The 17,849-nt window shown below is 41.1% G+C and overlaps 1 protein-coding gene across 13 annotated transcripts in view; it reads right to left on the bottom strand.

The window, feature by feature from the left end:
* Window positions 1–17,848, bottom strand: part of MLH3 (mutL homolog 3) — a 22,489-nt gene extending 4,641 nt beyond the window's left edge. Inside the window, exons 1-9 of one of the 13 annotated variants that reach the window (XM_025200839.1) lie at window positions 16,865–17,842; window positions 13,637–13,753; window positions 12,025–12,123; window positions 11,299–11,369; window positions 10,021–10,125; window positions 6,020–6,092; window positions 5,085–5,156; window positions 3,432–3,540; window positions 437–593 (exon numbers count right to left, since the gene is read on the bottom strand). In XM_025200839.1, the coding sequence (XP_025056624.1) occupies window positions 437–593; window positions 3,432–3,540; window positions 5,085–5,156; window positions 6,020–6,092; window positions 10,021–10,125; window positions 11,299–11,369; window positions 12,025–12,123; window positions 13,637–13,753; window positions 16,865–16,931 (870 nt within the window). In that variant the 5' untranslated portion in view covers window positions 16,932–17,842. Of the gene's footprint in view, window positions 1–436; window positions 594–3,204; window positions 3,311–3,431; window positions 3,541–5,017; window positions 5,157–6,019; window positions 6,093–10,020; window positions 10,126–10,246; window positions 10,350–11,298; window positions 11,370–11,931; window positions 12,124–13,636 lie in introns of those variants that run through there. The other 12 variants (XR_003093398.1, XM_014518877.2, XM_025200812.1 and 9 more) reach the window with 12 other exon arrangements.
* Window position 17,849: the final 1 nt, after the last annotated feature.

Here is a 17,849-nt window from a genome sequence, read left to right as displayed (position 1 = left end):
CAGCTCACACAGGAAAACGGAGGATCCACCCTAATCAGCCTTGCCTTCCTCATTGCTGACCACTGGTTTCTCTCTACAAGTCTTATTTTAGTTATATTAAAATAGTAGTCATTTCTCTATTCAGCAGACCAGACTTTGACACAATTAGTAAGTAAAGCTTTCTTCTGTTTTATTCTGTTACAAAAGAACAGTGCTAGGAAGTCAGCTCTCCTTTTTCAGTAGGGACTACTTTCCTAATGAAGAAGAAAGAACACCAGCTCAGGCAGCAGTCATAAGGTCAGATGTCACACATAAATAGCTTTGCTGAAAGCACAGATCCTCTGGTGTTTGGCTGCCTCACAGAGGAGATACTTTTCCAATATCCTGCACCATTAATATAGAACAGAATGTCACCATCACAGAATAACTGGACCCCAAACCTGTGTTCACAACTGACCTCCACAATGCTTTTAGCTACAGGCTGTCTTTTCCGTCGTAATTCATTGGCCTCTCTCTCCATGAAGCACAAGGGCACTTTCCCCACTAGAATTTGGTTCCTGTTCTCTGGAAATGATAATCCAAGGCCCAAATCCTCCAGGCTTTTGTAACAGCACCTGAGAAGAAAACCTCAGTCTTAAAATACAAAAGCACCTCTTTCTCAAACACCAACAGGCGTGTTTCCAGAGCCGGACATTCCGGACCACTACTGAAGGTCCTACAGCAACTCCCCATCTCCATCACCTGTCTGATGGCCTCTTGGGATTTCCTAGCAATCTCTCTCTTTCACACCATATTCCCCTTCCTCATGTCTGTGTAAACTGCTTACTTTACATTTCTGAGATCTCAGCAGTTCCCTTTACTACATAGTGTTTTTGTGTAGGAAATGGTTCAAGTAAAAGTGGCTACATTATTCTCTATATGCATAATACAGAGAGTATATATATATTTTTATATAACAATCCTTAGGGACTGTGGCCAGGGACCAAGACTGTGACACTCAACTTTAAAAAGGATTTTCAAATAAAGAAGCAGCTAGACAAAGATACTCTAAAGTTGATTCAGAGGAAATTAAAATGATCAGACTCTTCATGAACACTACTTGTAAAACCGTAACAGAAACACAACAAGCATCAATACTCCTAAAAATGAAAGCAGAAAAAAAGCCACTGGGGTTTCCCGAGTATGTCCAAGATGATATTGAAAACTAACAGGGATCTTTCCAAAAACATGAAATCAAATTCTAGAGAAGGTAACAGAAAAAATAAACTACAGTAGGTAGATGAAAGTTTGCTAAGCTAAACGGTAGTTTGAAGGACAAATAGTTAAACACAAAAATAAATACCCAGGATACTCTAAAGAGCAAAACCAGAGACCATGCAAGAGAACTGATAAATGCACTGTCAAGTAGGAAGGGCCCAGCTGAGGAAGATAAGCATTTGGTATCCAAGAGTTCTGCAGCAGCATGAGCACGGAAATGTCAAAATATGCAAAAATGTGTACTCTCATTATAATTAGCTATTACAACAGAGGAATGGAAGTAAGTAACAATTTCTTACTAGTGGGATCTTATCCCAGTACCAGATGTATACGTTGAAACAATAATTAAAAGCAAGCGTAAAATAGCAAGATGATCATGATATAAAGTAGACAAACCAGCTTCCAAAGGAGAAAATTATGACTCTCTCATCTGCTTGAATTCCCCAAGTAGGTCAGTAAAATGTAGGAAAAGAATACTAGCTGATAAAATTTATGTAAAGCTGTGACAGTGCCTTGCACAAGTGGCTAAAAGCATCTGAAGTAGCCACAGAATGAAAAATAAATTTTCGTGAAGGGTAAGAAAGAAGCTAAGGTCATGAACAGAAAAAATATATACTGAGTTTAAATAATACCAGTTTACTGTGGGTCATGCTGGACCGGTATAACTATTTTGTCTCTATGTTCCTGTACTGGTAGAAAGTGTAGCTGTAACAACGCTGTCATTTTAAATCTGTTTAATCCAGAATGATTCAATTCCAGGCTCAAGTCCCTGAAAAAACAGTAATGAAAAAGGTGGGTGGATCCTCCTCCCCTTCATTAGTTTTTTGTGACGCAATTGTAAGTGTAAGATGAGAGGGTTTTATAAAAATAGATGCATTAATGGATTCTCAGGGACGTGAACAGGATGGAAAAGGATCATACCCAACTGCCTAAGTCCACGTAGCTAACTAATGGATGGAAGAGAATCTGACCCTAAATTTCCATACACACACATCTTCTAAAACTGTATATAGTTATGTCTGCCCACAGTGTGTGACAGAAAAAAAAGGAGCAAAGGAAGAAAAGGTCAGTTTTCAACATACCAAGAATTCTGCAGTATAACCAACATTTTGAAATCTGTGTATTAACAATTTAGAAAAGACAGTGAACACTGAGGCACCCAAAGTTGTAGAAGACATAAAAATAGTTTACAGTAGTTGCGACTGAGATAAAAAAAGGGAAACCTCAGAGGAACCTAAAAAAACCAGGAAAATAACAGAAGAAATTGTTGACAAATGAAAACGCATACACATTAGAAGGAAAAATCTGATCTATTCCTTTACTTTTTTGGCTCCTAGAGGCCCCTTTACCAAGCAAATCCATCCCAAGCACAAAGATGAGGAAGCCCTTTAACTGTAAGCACCCACCCTACTTGATTTACTCTATTGTGTATTATTATATTGCATGGCAGTCCCCAACATGGGCCAGAGGCCCAGTACACTTGGTGCTGTACAAACTCAAAACAAGAAAATCTATGCCACAAAGAGCTCACAACCTAAAGAAAAGGCAAGAGGTGGCTCTAGACATATGGAAGACAAGAGGATAATGAGGTAATATTATTCAGCATAGGCAATGGTCTCAGCAAACCAGCAACCTAACCATTACCAAGTATTTTGTAGGCATGAGCACAGGGAAATTTTAATGAAGACAATGAGGAAACTTTATGGATGCTTATAAAGAGTTCTTTCTATATATGAGGGATAGCATGGGAGAAAACACAAAGATATTTGGTGTGAGGAAAGACAGGAAGTTCTCAATAAAACCTTGATTAATGCTACAGAGGTTTAAGGAGTCAAAACCAAATCTGCTTTTATTCTTCCAAATTCTTATACGAGCGAGAATTCCTGACAGCAGCCAATCCACCATTCTGAAATATCTGGAAAACAATGTTCACTGCTTATTCAATGCAGTCACTTCAGTTTTGATCACCTGGAAGAAGGAAGAGTCATTTCTGAGGACTTGCCATGTGTATTTCCCAATAATACTCTATTTTCCACCCCTCACATTGTGGCTCTTGGAATTCAGCATGCACCTCCTAAAAGCAAAATGTAAATAATTTCAGCAATGGCTGTGGTATGCAAACAGCAAGCAGAGTCCAGACTGTGGTACTTAATGGAACCCTGTCCAAGATACTGGAGCTCTAGGTTACTACTAACCGTAAGAGTCTCCTTTGTTCCTCTGTTACTTCAATCTCCAATGGAGGACAGATGATGGAGGACAGTAATTTCTTTTTACCAGATACTGCAGATGGTTTCTCATATGACTCTGTAAAATAGATAAAGTACCACTCTTAAAATATCTATTTCTGTATTATCCTCACAAGAGTTCCTATCGTGGGTCAGAGCTCCAGTGTAGCCCTCTGTGATTAGATTAAGCAGCCATAGATTCTTCCTTCTAGGACTCATGGGGAATACTATGGAAGAAATGCAAGGTTTCTGGGGAGAGGACAGTTTAATATTATCTTAGCATCCTCCTCCAGAACTGAAAAGCAATCATCATAAATAGCAAGAGTTGTTGCTACAGTTATCTCAGCTCATGAGATGGCCACTTGTTCCCAGAACTATCTGGAACAAGTGCAGAGTCTCTACCAAAATACCATGCATTAAATATTTCCCCCTTGCTGCCAGAGAGGTCCTTAATCTTTATTTTTACCACAGAGCTAAAACAAACAAACAAAAAAACAAAAAAACCACCACCACCAACAACAAAAAACCCAACATTTTTCCTGGAAGCTTTTAGACTGGAAAAAAAGAGAGAGAAGGTCAACAATCTTAAGTGAATACTGAATGGGCATCATGATTTCCAGCCAAACTCTAACAAGGCCAGAGAAAAGACCATTATTCTTCTGCAGGTAACTTCAAGTGACTACTACTTCTTGGGTCCTGCCACAGTTATAGATTTTTCCAATACTGGCCACATAATATGGCCTAGTGTATAGTCTTGACAAGGTCTTTCACAGTGCACAGGTCCTCCAAGAACCAGCAGTACAACTGATGTTTATGGTCACGGTTCACCCCAGTCACATGTGTCCAGGTCAACAGAGTAACCTCACTTCTCTATGATGTCTTTGAACAGCCGACTCATGTTCTATGGCAATTTAAACATCTCCACATTGACCAATCTTCCTTTGTACCTGCAGGAAAGGTGTTCAGTGATGTCTACATGCGTTTTGATATCCTTGTTAAGTCTGTCAAATGAAACTTGCCACATTTCCAATCATATAGCAAGTGGAAGTGGTTTTGTTGTGGCTAAAAATCGCTATGTAGTGGGTATGTGGCATGTTATAGCTGTTGCAGTTGTTTCATTTGGCTTGTAACTGCTCTTCTAATTATGGAAATCATGGTGATTTTATGTTTCTGTACTAAGCATGCCATTTTGTTAAAGCACAAACAATGTTGCCCAAGCTCTTTACTCTGTGACCCTGTGCATTAGCTTCCACAATGTACTCTCTCATTAACATTACTCTATTTTCTCTCCATTGCTTCTCCTGTCACCCTTATTACCCTTTTAGATCTGGTCTATTTCAATTTAAAATTCTTGTTACCTGGAACAAGAATCGCCCCTCCTAAATACTTTGGAAGACACCTAGCACACATTTGGTTGCCAGTAATACTTCTACTAACACAGGATGATTGCAAGATCTTATGGGTTTGTACAGAAGGAAGGATGAGGATTCTAAAGGATTCCTGCATGTCTTGGGGACCTTTACACTTAATATAACCAAAATAGCAATATTTCTTACATAGACAGCTTTGTGTTGCACGCCGATGGGGAGTGAATAGCTCATCTTGAACCATGTGAATTCTCACCTGCAATGAGCTGCTCCAAGCGGATACGCTCATGGGCTGCATGCTGATCCACCAACACTAGCAGATTACCATCTAGCAATGTTAACAGAGGAGGTTAACTACAAGTACCATCATACCAAACACCTGCACCAACTGGGCAGAAAAATGAGATTCACTCATGGCTCACTCACAGATCAGATTTACCACGTGGGGATCAATCTCTTTAACAGAACTAAATCCAGGAGAAAGCTAAGTTAAGGGAATATAAAATAATGCAGATATTATATTTGGGGCACAGGTGGGGAAATACCACTTAGGCTGGTCAGACTGAGTCTCTATTTTTGTAATGATGTCTGCGGCTAATTTCCTTTTTCCATGTCTAAAAAGGAGGCCAGGTACAGTCCTGTTCCAATTTTTTTAAACAGATTAAAAGAAAATATGAAGCCACTGGGTTTTTTAATGCTTTTCTCATTTAACTCATGTCAGTTTCAATACAGAAGGTGTCCATTAACTGAAAATGGAATCTAATACCTTTGCTAATTTGAAATACAATATGTTTCCCTATCACACTCATCACCAGTGCATATGAACAGCAATTTGAACAAGTCCTTCAGGAATGTCCAAAATAAACAGAAAAAAGAGTCAAGATATTCTAAGTGAAGGCTAGCACTCTTCTAAACTCACTGCTTTGTGCCAGCTTCACAAGACAAAGACAGTCTTCTTGGACTTTGTTTTTAATCTCCTGGCTATTGTTGACTTTCCTTAATATTATTGACAAAGATTTTGCATTTGTCAAATAACACTGAGATTAAAAAAACCCACACTTTTGAAAATGTCTATTTTTAGAAGCACTTTAAAATTCCCATTTCTGAACTATGACAGCATCCAGCCATGATAGGGGACACTGCAACTGGACTTGAAGGCTAGCTAATGGCTAGTAATAACAGTCTTCTTACCTGAATATTCATTCACTTCACTCCTAGTATTGATTAAACAAGCAATAAATTTATTGTCCACTTGCTGAAGAACCTGTAACATAATTCAAAATAACCATTTTCTATTGGCAAGACCATTTTCAGAAGGGAGACATACATCTTTATGGAAGAAAACTACTCTCCTCTCCATCTGTTAACCTCACAATCATTGAATAAGTTGGAGAATGGAATCCTACCTATAAAAGTGAATGCGAAGATGATACCTTCATATCGCAACATCTTCTTTCCCATATGTTTCAGACATATCTGTTGCCTTTCTGACAATGTTTTTAAATTCCTTTTAGTCCTTCCGAGGCCACACAGCTAAGAGTAAATGAGCTGGATTCTAGTCCATCTTATATACCAGGGCTGTCCGACTGGCAGACTGTGGATCAGGGCAGGCCCCCAAAGTGTTAGCATGAGGCCCATGGGCTCCCACCCAGCCACTAGCCCCTCCACCCAGTTGCTCCTGTCCCAGCAGCCAGAAGGGGGCTGAAGTGCCCGAGCTGCATGCACAGCAGCTGGGTAGTGTGTGCAGGTAGAAGAGGAAAAGTAGGTGCTATATGTGCAGTGGAAGAGAGCCAAGCTACCTTGTGCTGTGGTGGGGGGCTTTCTATGTGGTGCACACAGCTGGGAACAGGGGATGTCCTGCTCATGGGCTGCGGAAGGGAAGAGGGAAGGCAGGCTGCCTGTGCTGCAAAGGGGTGTGGCTGGGCTGCCTGCACAACATAAGCATCTGGGAGAGTGTGGGAAGCAAGTTGCTTATACCACGTGTGTGGCAGAGGGGCTGCTGCAAAGCCTTCGCAATTGGCAGTAGGGGAAGCTGAGCTGCCCATGCTGTGTGTGCAACAGGTAGGGAGGGCAGGTTCTGAACAGAGAGCACTTGCCCGCCCACCCACCCACCCAATGCATGGCCCATGGGTCTGCAATTCCCCAGCTGTCCGGAAGCTGGACAGCCCATTTTGCATCAACAGACTCTTTTACTAAGTCCCAGTAACTTGCACCCCTGCCAACTCCTACATGCCAGTGTAGCCATATAAGGGTAAACAAAAATATAGTTTGGCTTGCTGAATCTTTTCCAGATTAGATGTAGGAGATAGAAAGAACCCAGTGTGACTTTCAGAGCTCACACTGAGAATTCGCAACTAAAAAATATAGACTATATTTGCTCAAATATAAGATGAGCTATCCCCCGCCAATCAGCATGGGGCAGAGTCAGGCCCACAACCCCCCGCCTGCACCCAGCACAGATCACATGGTAATTCTTCCCAACCAATCAGCAGTGCTGACACTGCTGCATGGCAGCTCTTCCACTTGCTGTGCTCCAGGGAGGGAATAAAGCCCAGACAGCCTCTGACACCAAGGGGAGAGGGCAGGCCAAAGAGGGGAAGAGGCAGAGGCAGAAGCAGAGGCAGTGTTGTTCAAAGAATCACAGAAAAGGACTGGAAAGGACCTCCAAAGGTCATCTAGTTCAACCCCCTGACTGAGGCAGGATCATCCTTATCCAAACTATCCTATACAATCTATAAGCTAAACTCTACATAAGACTATGGTCAACCCTGACACAACACAGACCTAACACCCTAACCTGCCACAGGTAAAGCAGGGGAACCATGGCAACCAATATCCCGCTTCCGTGAAATATATACTTATATATGTGAATATATACTTGAAGAGACCTTGGGTAGAGAGTCAGCTGCTACAGAGGAAGGCAAAACCCCCACAGTTTGTACCAACCTGACCACGGGGTAAAATTCCTTCCTGACCTCAAATATGGTGATTGGTCTGACCCTGAGCGAAAAGGCAAGACCCTCTAGCCAGGAACCTCCAGCTTTGATCCCAACAGAAGCACTGTCACACCCTAGTCAAAGTCCCTAGCCTTGGATGCAGCCAACACCCAATGCCTCTGAAGAAGGCTTAAAAAATCCCTGACACACAGCAGAAAAGGATGCCCAGAAGCACAGGAAATACCCATAGTAGAACATAGGCACAACTATGCCTAGGTCATCCCTGACCAATGGCTGTCCAACCTCTTCTTGAACACCTCCAATGATGGAGAGTCCACAACTTCCCTAGGCACTCTGTTCCACTGCCTTGCTGTTCTAACAGTGAAATTTCTTTTCCTGATATCCAGTTTAAACTTACTTTGTTGCAGCTTCAAGCCATTGGTCCACGTCCTCCTCTCTGCAACACCAGAGAAAAGCTGCTTTCCTTCTTTATGGCAGCCCTTCAAATGTCTGAAGACTGCTATCATGTCCCCACTTAAACACCTTTTCCACAAGCTGAATATGCCCAGCTCTTTCAGCGTCTCCTCATATGACTTGCCTTTCAAGCCCTTGATTATCTTTGTTGCCTGCCTCTGGACCCTCTCTAACTTCTCCATGTCCTTTTTAAAACATGAACCCCATAACTGCACATGGTACTCCAGTTGAGGTCTGACCGGTGCCAAATAGAGGCACTATTACCTCCCAAGTCTTGCACATAATGCTTCTATCAATGCAGCTCCTCCCTGGAGCACAGCAAATTTGCTTTTTGTGTGGCTGCATCCACTGCAGACTCGCACGGAGTCTGTGATCTACCAAGACTCCATAGTGCTGCCATCCAGCCAGGTGTCCATTTTATTTTTTTTTTATTATTCCTTCCAAGGTGTAGCACCTTGCATTTGTCCACATTGGACTTCATCCTCTTAGCTCTAGCCCAGCTTTCCAATTTGTCAAGATCCTTCTGAATTTTGCTCACATCCTCCAATGTGTTCTCAATCTTTTCCAGTTTCTTGTCATTTGCAAACTTACTCAAGAAGCTTTCTAAGCCAGCATCCAAATTGTTAATAAATATGCTGAACAGCACCATGCCCAGGACAGATCCCTGTGGGACTCCACTCGAAGTCTCCTGCCATTCTGACATGGACCGATTAATAATTACTGTACCTTTTGCTTGTAGCTATTGAGCCAGTTGCCTATCTTATAGTAGTTTTATCCAGCTCACATTTTTCCAATTTGTTTACGAGATCATGCAGGATCTTGTCAAAAGCCTTGCTGAAGGCCAGATACACTATATCTACAGCACTGTGGGGGAAATAGGCAGAGACTGTAGGGAGCTGGGGGTGGACAGGTGTAGGTGGCAGGGGGGACAGAAAGGCTGCAGGGAGAAGTGAGGGGGCAGAGAAGGGGGCAACCTGAACCCCCCACCCCCACTCCCCAGCTATTGCTTTCCCTGCTGTAGCAGTGGTGGAGCAGGGACAAATTCAAGACAACCCTCCAATAATTAGTTTCTATGCTTGGAAAAACAAATTTATACATGTTCCATATATATTTATGGGGGTCATCTTAAATTCAGGGTTGCCTTGGATTTGAGTGTATTCAGCATTAATTTTTCAGTTTACAAACAAAATTTTTGATAAAGAATCATTGAGATATGGTTGGGCTCCATGTTTATGATGCCTTTCTTAGAATCTGACTGACCTACACTCTAAGATGAAATTTAAAGTCCTTATTTGAGATCTGCGATTTGTTACTGAAACTGCTCAGCTGAAGGTCAACATCGTTCAGACAAAATGATTTGAAAATGCACAAGACGCAGTTATCAGAGATACCAAATTAAGCAAATAGCCATAATAAGTAACTAAAAAACTGTCAGACAATACATTACTTAAACAATGCCAGTAATAATTCTGTGTATTATAAAGCAGCAATAGCAAGGCTGGCTCTTGTCTTAACTAGCTTTAAATGCAACCACTTTAGAATCACTCTGCAGATAACTGTTTACAGTCATCTAAGAGATGGTCTCAAGATCTGGCTTGATAAGCATATCTGTTGCCACTTCTCACACAAATCAAAAATGTTGGGATTTTTTTTGCAGATAAAGAGTGTTATTTATTTCTCTGTCTCTCTCTCCCACTCAGTGGAAAGGCTCACACATCCTATTTGGCCATGGCTGTTGAAATACAGCTGTTTACACAAAGCACTTATCAACTCTTACATTACCTGCATTGAATGAATCATCTCCTTGGTGAAACGATAGGGATACAAGATATTATGAACTTTCACAGCCAGATTCCCAGCCTGGCTACTACTCACATCAACAGCAACCTATGAAATAGAACATCACAAATCATTTTTTAGGATACAAGCATGACTTGTGAGTTTAAGGTCACAAAAATCATATTGTCAACTTTGAGTAAGACCATTCTAGAAATGGGTTCCTCTGTACCTGGTACACTGATTCTTCTAATAAGAACAGCACTAATTCAAAATACCATCTGGCAGTCCCTCTGCTCCCACTTCAGCACTCACACACATCCGGATAATAAGAGCTATTTCAATGAAAAGCCATTAGACAACCTGAAATTAGTTATCAACCTACACATACACATTCAACGCATTGCACATGAAGGAAGATGAATTATCCCAGAATGACGCAAGAATTCATGTTACTGTAACAAATTTGCTAAAGAATTGTTCCCTTTCGGAAACCTAGCAGCAGGTGGTTTGCTATTCCATCTCAATTGTATACAGGTGGAAATAGTTATGTACATATTGTACATCCTGACTAAAACGGTATGCTCACACATTACCTCATAACTACACAGGATGTAGCTCTAAAAGCTCCAACTTTTATTTTCCCTGGCATATTATCATCCTGCCAATACTATAAAAATAACCCAAGTCAAATATGTTTTTGATACCCAGTTGTTACTCATATAACAAACATAAATGTGCTTGTTTTTCGCCTCCCTAAAAAGGACAGAAACTATCCTAAATCATGCTATGGAACAGTGTTTTATCTTTCATCAAGATAGCTAGTTCTGTAGTTAGACATAGTTAGCCATGTTAGTCTGTAGTCAAGCAGAAGGCAGGGTAGATTTGCACCTTCTATACTAACCAAAATGTGTGTGTTTGTGTGTGTGTGTGTGTGTAAACACATATATACACAGTACAAGCTTTCATGAGTTGAAGCTCTTCATCAGATGCTGTGACTTCTGTAGTAACAGACATAGCCTACACAACATTATCGTTTCCAAAAAACACAAGGTACAGGATCATCCATAATACTTGTCTTAATCTGCATAAATTAAAAAAATGGGACTACTGTATAAACATCTACAGAACGGTATAACTATCAAGTATCTAGGTACACGTATAACAGACTAAATATGCACAGTGGTTCTAGTACTTGCCATTCTGATCCAAAAGTCACAACATAATAGAAGATGAGACTGAGATGATCCCACCCTGCAACTGTGGATGCAAAATAATACCTACCTCTGGGTAGCAAGCAAATATGGGATTATCCCAGCCAGACAACAAGGACTGGAGAGAATCAGCATCAGCTTCTAGGAGAGAACATATGTAAAACATGGATTCATAGACACCGAAAGGAAAGTCAGCAGACGATGTATTCATTGTTCACTTCCACCAAGTTGCCCCCCCTCCAATTTCACATTGGTCTTTTTATTCTTGAGGAAAACAGATTAACAAGGGAATGCAGGATTGTGCCTTCTTACTGTCTGTTGGGACTAGAACTCTAGGAAGCTTCTCTGATTTCAATATTATACACACTGCAGCACAATCCAACACTCCCTGGAAAGAAAAAAATAAAAAGATGGATAAACCTCAGCTACCCACTCCCACTAGATAAAGACACATACCAAAGTGGCAATTTCACCCCTTGTTAGGGAAGAGAATCCTAAGAATAAAACCCATTTTTATGTTCTCTGGCTGGAACAGAGACAGAGAAAAGGATTAGATAACTGCTCTTTAAACTATTAACATGATTTTACAGAGAACTGGGCACTTTGTCCTGTAAATAAGCACCCCCTAACAGACTTCAACTCTAATTCTTTAGTATATTTTCAGACACACACAAAATGACTCACAGTCCCATTGTTAACAGACCTTGAGTAACTATGAGTTCCTGTCAGGACAGCTGGAAGAATTCTTGGGTTTGTTTTTAACATAGTATTCTATGTCCTGGCAAAATGACCCTACCTCTGGAATGCTGGCTTGCTAGAATCCTCTCTTCTCGAGGTCTAGGAAGGAAGGGTAGAACAAGCTCACTTCTAAAGGGATAGCACCTGCACTGAAACCCTGAATACACAACAAAAATTTATTGCAGCAAGTTTAACAGCTGGCAGAAAGCTAAAATAAATATTTAGAGGGCTGTGGTATTCACATGTTTATAAACAAAGACATTAGCATGCTCATCCCTGTACAACACAGAGGAAGGCCTTGTGCTGCCCCACAGAGTTTGCAGTTAAAACTGGAGAAATAACAATTAAAAATGCTGGATGCTCTGAATGGCCAGCTGAAGGTCAGCCCTGGGAAATGCATTTAAAAATAAACAAATATAGCTACCTAATATGATTTCTAATGTGACTGGGAAAACACTGGCCAATTTGGCAGAAGAAGTACATTTTGAGGAAGGATTTGAATGAAGATTAAGATTCATAATACAATACCTTTGCATGCACAGTATGGTGAAAATTAAACATATTTGTTCATATGTTGGGTAGTGGGGGAGTGTGTCTGCAAGCAAAGTTTTTTTCCCCTGCTTGCAGATGTGCTACAATTTGGGGCATGGCCCACTGCGAGGTGTGTGGAGCACAATCAGCTGTGCCATGACATATCACAGCATAGCTGATCACACTATACAGAAGGCATCTGTTTCTTTAACTTAATTTATACCATTTCAACTTTGACCTCAGTAAGGGCCCCATCCTGACAAATTTCATAACCTGAGAGTACTGAATGACCTTCTATATGTATGAAACAGGGCAATAATCATTAGTAGATGTTTTAAACCAGAGGTTTACAAAATATGGCATAATTTGCCTTTCTGGCCTTTGCTACACATGCCAATGCTGTCTAAGGGAGCCAAGGGGTGTCCTGTGCTTACACAGACTAAAAGTGAATAATACTTCTGAGATGGCTGACATTATTGAAGAGTCTGCATACCAAGGATTCTTAAGAGCATGTTACTCCTTTAATCAATGAGGATTATTTCCAGAATGGTTGCAATTTGAAAGTATTTTTCTGAAAGGACAGAAAGAACCATAGAAAAGCCCCCAATATACCAAATACAAAAATGCCCATTCCTACCCCATATTCAGGAAAACTGGCACTATCAGTTTGCTGTTACTCGTATTAAAACTTTGTATAAAAATAAACAAATAAATGGAGTCCATGAATAAGTTTATGGAAAGTTAAAGTTACTGAGACTATGTGAAGTACCAGAATTAGCCCAATGGCCTGTTCCAATCCTTACAAGAGTGATTTAAGCAGCATATTATGACCCTACACTATTACCAGGATTAGGATGGAAAGTGACCTAGACCTTCAGCCCATGGTACACATTTCACCCAATCTCCTTTGGTACCATTCAGGCCCCCATTCTCTGTGGAACAATAATGAAATAACAAAATGTATTTACTTGAAGAAATTAAAGAGCTAAGTGCGTATCACAGATTTAAGAAGATACATCATTATCCTCACCTCCTTCCACCTGCAATCAATCAGTGTAATTTAACAGTTTGCATATGCAAGTCTTTATGCAGTTCACATTATTCTTTCTTTGCAACAAAATTAAGCACCATGTTCTTACCACTCTCTAAGACAACGTTCACAGCCATAGTAGTTATATCTTTTGTGCAAACAGCTTGAACTTCTTCAGAGGGAGGAGTGCTGTAGGTACTTAGCCCAGTTGTTTTGTTGATGTAAACTGTCTTACCCAAGGAAACATCAAAATATTGCAACCAGTCAGAAGCACATGATAATGAATCCTCATTCACAGGTTTAGCCATGTTTGTATCATCTGGAGAGACTGCCAAGCTATCTGGTAAGGTCACACTTGGAAGCTGAGTGGCTTTCAAATTCTGCTCTGAAAACACATCTAAAACACTTTGATCTTGGCAAGCATCTTCAGACCAAACCTTTTTACCAGGCAATGCCAAGCCACTGCATGGAGCCTCATCGCTGCTGTGGTTGACAGTATTTTCCATGGCCCCTGCTCTCATACAACGCATTTTCTGGGGAATATTCATCTCATCAGAGGCTAGAGAGAGGCAACCATGCCCACCTACCTCTGCTTCTTGTGAGGAATTCTGACACATTTCATAAGAACTTTGCAATAAATTATCACTTTCACTTTGAGACACAAGTTTCCCTGTATCATCTTTTCTGCTTAAATCAGTTTGGGATTGTTTCTCAAGCTGCCCAACTTCTGGAGCTAAAACTTCTTCATGGTCACCTTTCATTCTAGATAGTTTAGAGGCCAGGGACCCTGGAGATCTACTGTTGCTTTTATCTTTTCTTCTACTCTGACAGTAATTGGTCAGTGTCAAAGGACTCTCTCTCTCACAAGTCTGTCTGTCTAACAAAAAGCCTGTGCCACAGAACTGAGTCCTCTCCAAGGAAGGAAAGCAACCAGATTGGCAACTATTATTAGAATGAGCATGTTCCACAGTTGGCGTTTCACAAATACTAAAGCATTCAGTATTATTATTCTGATTTTTGGAAGTGTCAAGATCAATTGGAGTACTGAGCTCAACTGGGAGCCCAAATTCACACCTCTTCTCTGAAATAGATATTGATGGTTCACTCCTGGGCTTTCCATAATGTCTCCTAAATCTCTCTAATGATCCTGCCTTTGTGGACAAACTCAGCTTCTTATAAGCTCGGGGTACAGACCAAGCAGACTGCTCAACCATTTGCCTTCTGTAGTTGGTAACATCACCTGAGGAAGTGATCAGAGGCAACTCATTAGTGTGTGATCTCACACAATCCCTTCTACTACCTGCTATACAGAAAGCTACTTCTTTATTCCTCTGATTTGATACAGTCTCATTTTCCAACCTCTCCTCTGCATTTGCTCTGCACACTTCTCTTTTGGATAGGATAGGATTGTCTTTATTTAGACTACTAGAAACATCTCGAATATTTAGAGATGGAAGTGAATAAATAGTCTTGTTTCCAAATATATCCTTGGCACTTACAGGACCAGGTCTAAAAGGCATGCTTAATGAACAGTTCATTTCAGTTTGTTCAGGTGGTGACTGATTTTGTATGACATGAGTTATAAGCCCTGTGGAACACAACTTTAACAGTCCTGAGCTAATTACATTTTGTCCACCAGAGGTATATGTTCTTGTAGTAGTTCCACGGTTTTCTTTTGTTGTAGCACATATTCCCATGGATGCCCTTCCAACAAGGATTTCTGGCCCTTCAGCTATTTCAGTAGAAACTTTTATTCCCTTCTGCTGCCCTTGAGTGACATCATTTCTGAAAGCAATAGTGGTGTTGCTTTTTAGAGCCACTTTGTCATGATGGCTTCTTGCAACTTGTACATAATTTTCAGTACAACATGGCCTTTCATCACAATTGTCTATTTCTATTATTTCTGATCTGGCCTCTCCACAGAAATTTTCTAAAGATTTGTGACCAGATGCCATTTGCAAACTATTAAATTCTTCTGGATCTTGCTCTGGGATTTCAGTAGTAGTGTCATCTTTGTTGAATGAAGGACTCTTAGTTTTACTACTCTTAAATGTGTTAGCTGGTTCAGCAATGGTTAGATCTGAGGAAACTTCCATTTCCTCAGCTCTGTCATTTGAATATCTGGGATCTGAAGATTTTTTTCCAGTAGTTGCTTTTCTTTTGATGTCTTTGGATTGCAAATTAAATATTTCATAGGAATCCACAATATCATCACATGCTTTCTTAAAATTGTCCTTCATACTTGTCTCTTCAATGAGCATAGGTTTTATTGTGGCACTATACAAACAAAAGTCATTATTTTCATTAAATTCTTTGATGTCTTCACTAGACGGTTCAATAAATAAGTGTTCTCGTTTTAAAAATGCTTTCACCCCTTCCTCAACACAAGCTAGAAGACCGTTCCAGTTGCGGAATTCAATCAGCGTTTTTGCGGGCTCCAGACACACGTCATACTCACAGTATTGACACTGCACATTGACAACAAATATACCGTAGAGCTCTGGACCACACCGATGTCGTGCAGGACTTGAACTCATCTGTTTACCAGCAAAGCTAGATTTTGTCTTGCAAATAACACTTTCTTTCCTTAATAAAAAATCAATGAGTTTATGTAATCTTGTTTTTAAAACCAGTCTATTATTCACGTACAAAAATTGCAGATTTTTATTGTAATGCCCTTCTGAACTAATATAGCCACTCAACTCAAATCCTCCACACTTATGATTTATTTCACGTAACTTCTGTGATCTACTCAGTCCATAAATTTGACAAAAGCGAGAACAAATGTCTTTTGCTTTGGAAAGCTGAAGCACCATGGAGCAGGAAGCATCGTTTCTTAAGGAAAGAGAGACAGAAGGATGCGTGAGTGCAAGAGCTTCTACCTTCTGCCTTACTCTCTCAAATTCCAGGACTGGATCCATGCACTTCTTCCTCACTGGTAACTGGTAGAAGAGATTACACACAGTTACTGTTGTTCCACCACTTGGTCTAGTCAGTTCAGCTTCACAGACTTCCATTGGTTTCCCATTTTGAAACAGTTTTGTGAAGGTTTTAACTGTCTTATTGGTCTTAGATGAAATTTCCACTATGCTGGCCATATTTGCTATACTTGACAAAGCTTCTCCTCGGAAGCCATAAAATTTCAGGTTCTCTAAATCCTCCACTGAGCTGCATTTACTGGTAAAATAGCGATTCCCCACTTTATTTAGGTCCTCTCGCCCTATCCCAGAGCCATTGTCCACCACTTGGATCCTAAAGGTGTCCAGATCCACCCTGATGGCCACACATGTTGCTTCAGCATCAATGCTGTTGAGGACAAGCTCCTCAACACACTGACCCAGAGACTTGATGGCCACTCCAGAGCGTAACCTGGCTCTCACATCTTCCTCCAAGCATTTGATCATGGCCAAAAGAGAAAGGTAAGAAACTCAAAAAAGTTTCAGGGACCATTCCTCCACATTCTTTAAAACAATCCCTATGAAGAAAGAGATGGAGAACACATATAAGTTCAGTTTGACGTTTCCTACATTTGCCATATAGCAACAAATTACCATTATTTTTGCCCACATTCATTATCTTTTTCCTCCGATGCTCAAGAGAGCTTGTCTAGGCTCACTTTCCCTGCCCTGACTACCAGGACACATCAGCTAGTGCTTTTGTGGCAAAACCTCCAGTCCTAGGATCAGACTCTTTGTTTCTACATTCTTCACTAATGTCATCTCTTCCCAGACCTCGTATTCGCAAAAAGAAAATCCAAACACAGGCTATCGATGACCTGAACAGGGAAAGCACCAGTTTCTAGTAACATCAATTACCAGAAGCTAAGTTCAGATTTCTTTTCATTTTGTTATTAGCCAATAACTTATTGTGCTGTTTTGTCAAGTGGATTCAGTGTATCCCTCACACCACAGCCAGCCAGCACCCACATGGAGGATGGATCTGGCTCAAGGGTGGCACTGGGGTATCATGCAAGGTGTTTGGATAATAAAGACAGTATTGTTTTCCAAACTTCTGTTTTATATAGGCAATCCTATGGCGTGTGGATTCACTGTCACCCGCTGGTCATTAGGGGACGCAGGGTTTCCCCTAAACCCCGGGTGTTGAAGTGAAGGCGAGCAGGAAGCGCAATGCGGGAAGCCCCATCTCTTCCTCAGACGAGGAGTACTGCGCCCCTCTGCTCCCCTCCTCGGGCTGCCGCCCGCTGGTACCCTCTGCTTCCAGCAGGGCCGCACGGAGCCCCCAACCTCCCGCTGGCTGCCTCCCAGGGCACCTCGGCCACCCACAGTGGGCACTGCCCCGCCTCGCCCGTCACGGGGGGGGGG

Source organism: Alligator sinensis, unplaced genomic scaffold (genome assembly GCF_000455745.1).
Source record: "Alligator sinensis unplaced genomic scaffold, ASM45574v1 scaffold280_1, whole genome shotgun sequence".
NCBI lineage: Eukaryota > Metazoa > Chordata > Crocodylia > Alligatoridae > Alligator > Alligator sinensis.
The sequence above is the reverse complement of the archived record's forward strand: the minus strand, read 5'-3'. Positions and strand labels throughout refer to the sequence as shown.